The sequence below is a fragment of the Dendroctonus ponderosae genome, unplaced genomic scaffold (genome assembly GCF_020466585.1).
Source record: "Dendroctonus ponderosae isolate FM_Combo_2020 unplaced genomic scaffold, Dpon_F_20191213v2 Dpon_F_20191213_5, whole genome shotgun sequence".
In the NCBI taxonomy this organism is placed as follows: domain Eukaryota; kingdom Metazoa; phylum Arthropoda; class Insecta; order Coleoptera; family Curculionidae; genus Dendroctonus; species Dendroctonus ponderosae.
In genome coordinates this window covers 7,544,956-7,546,874 of record NW_026018715.1, presented here as the reverse complement: position 1 = coordinate 7,546,874, position 1,919 = coordinate 7,544,956, and the positions used below count along the sequence as shown (strand labels likewise).

Sequence of the window (1,919 nt, the reverse complement as noted above, 5' to 3'; positions counted from 1 at the left end):
CGAAATAGGAGCACTATTTATCAATCTGTAATAAAAGATGTGAGGAAATTATGTCTTTTTTAAAGACAAAAATTTTTGAGGCGAAATGCCCAAAAAGAAGTTTGTAAAAAATGAATCCGCCTCAACAATATAGAACTTATGAAACTTTAACTTTCAAATATTAAATATTTAGTACGAAATTATTACAGCATAGGGTGACTTACGTACCTCGTGTAGAATATGATTTATTACAAGAGTGGGCACTTTTAAATGACCAAATCTCGGTCAGAAAACGTCCAATCGAAACGAAATTCATGTCAATCGACTTGTTCGCATCAAGATGCGAAATGCGCCTTTGCGACAGAGCATTTTCAATTGTGTTTTGGGGCACGAAAATTGAGGACTACAGTTTTTTCAGTAGGCAGCCTGAACTTAGAAAACCTATCGAACCGAATCGTTTTGAAATATACACTCAGTCGTTATGACTTTCCCGATAGTCCTTCTCGAAAACTATTTTTTCTGATCAGGTTTAATCACAAAGTCTTAACCTCTAAAGAGATAGAAACAAATTTAAGACAAAGGAGAAACAAAACAATCAATATTAATATTCAACAATATACCTAATCAGATTTTGTACACAACCATCCTTATGCGCGCCAAGGTTTAGTACAAAGTAATACTCTTAGCGTGATTAAACCTAATCAAAAACAGATACACTCCGTGGCCGAAGTTTGGTTTACTGCGACATTATTGTTTATTTAGTTTATATCAAAGGGGGTTATTTATCTAAAATATATTCGAATGCACTGACAACATAAGTCACCCTGTATACACAGCATTGCCCCGATTTTTTTTAAATGTAAATTTACCTGAGTTTTTCCTTGGCCTTTAACCGTTTTCTCTAATTCCATAGACTACCGAAAAGCGCGTAGTATAACGGCGAAATTAGTGAAATTAAGGGCTTCCGGAGAGCGTCATGGCAAAAAGAACTTTGTGTTCGTGTCACCGTGTAAGAATAAACCTTTAATTGTTTTTAATGCATTTCTTTATTGTGCACAAGTAGCTTTTAGGTGTTTATGTGAGTTTTATTTTTTTACCAGGACGATTCCCAAATGATCACTTAAGTATTTTAGAGGAGTTTTTGGAAAGAGTCTAGTCGCGGACATTTTTATTCGATCCTGATTGTACTATGCAGGATAGATTGATAATTCAAAATGCAGGACCATCAATTGTATTTCACCTGCATAGAATAGAGAAGTCGAAACACATGGCAGGCAAAAGTTTGGAAAACTTCGTTTTCAAGTTGGACAAACTTAACGAAACGACTTGACTCCTATAAATATCTTTTAACAAGCGTACGGATTGTCCTAAATTGAACTAACTTAGTTCTTCGTCATTTTGTCTCAAAGCGAAATAGAAAGTTAAAAAAATCTAAGTGAAGACTCGAATTGATTATGTATGAGAACGAAACTCCTGCCAGTTAAGTTTCGAAGCAGTTTTGCTCAATTGTCAATTATKATAATATTATGTATATTTAACACTCTGTATATTTAATACAGAGTGTTAGGACATAAAGCACTACCTAGGCTTTAGAATGATAAAAGTTGGCTAATTTCCGCCAGGATTATATTTTGTCCTAATATATGTATACGTTGCTTTCTGTACGACAAAAACACGTTTCACCACTTCTGTCTTTATTTAGTTTTTAACAAAACCCTTGTTGAAATATTTAAGACTCTTGGGAATCTCCTTCCACTTTTGGAAACTTGCTTAAATACATGATAAACGCACCCAGAGTGTAAAAGAACACATAGATTAAGTTTTTGAAATATGGATGAGGAGGGCGTTTTCTATCAGTAAATTGTATAAAACATGTCTTTAGCAGCTTTTAAAACCACCGATTGTTTGCAGAAAAGATCTAGGAAAACCACCATCATATA

The 1,919-nt window shown here is 34.0% G+C and overlaps 1 protein-coding gene across 1 annotated transcript in view; it reads left to right on the top strand.

Annotated features, from left to right (window-relative positions):
* Positions 1 to 1,919, top strand: part of LOC109539596 (protein sidekick) — a 123,808-nt gene that overhangs the window by 99,550 nt on the left and 22,339 nt on the right. The window contains exon 8 of the mRNA XM_048666938.1: positions 799 to 814. Within this exon, the coding sequence (XP_048522895.1) occupies positions 799 to 814 (16 nt within the window). The remainder of the gene's footprint in view (positions 1 to 798; positions 815 to 1,919) is intronic.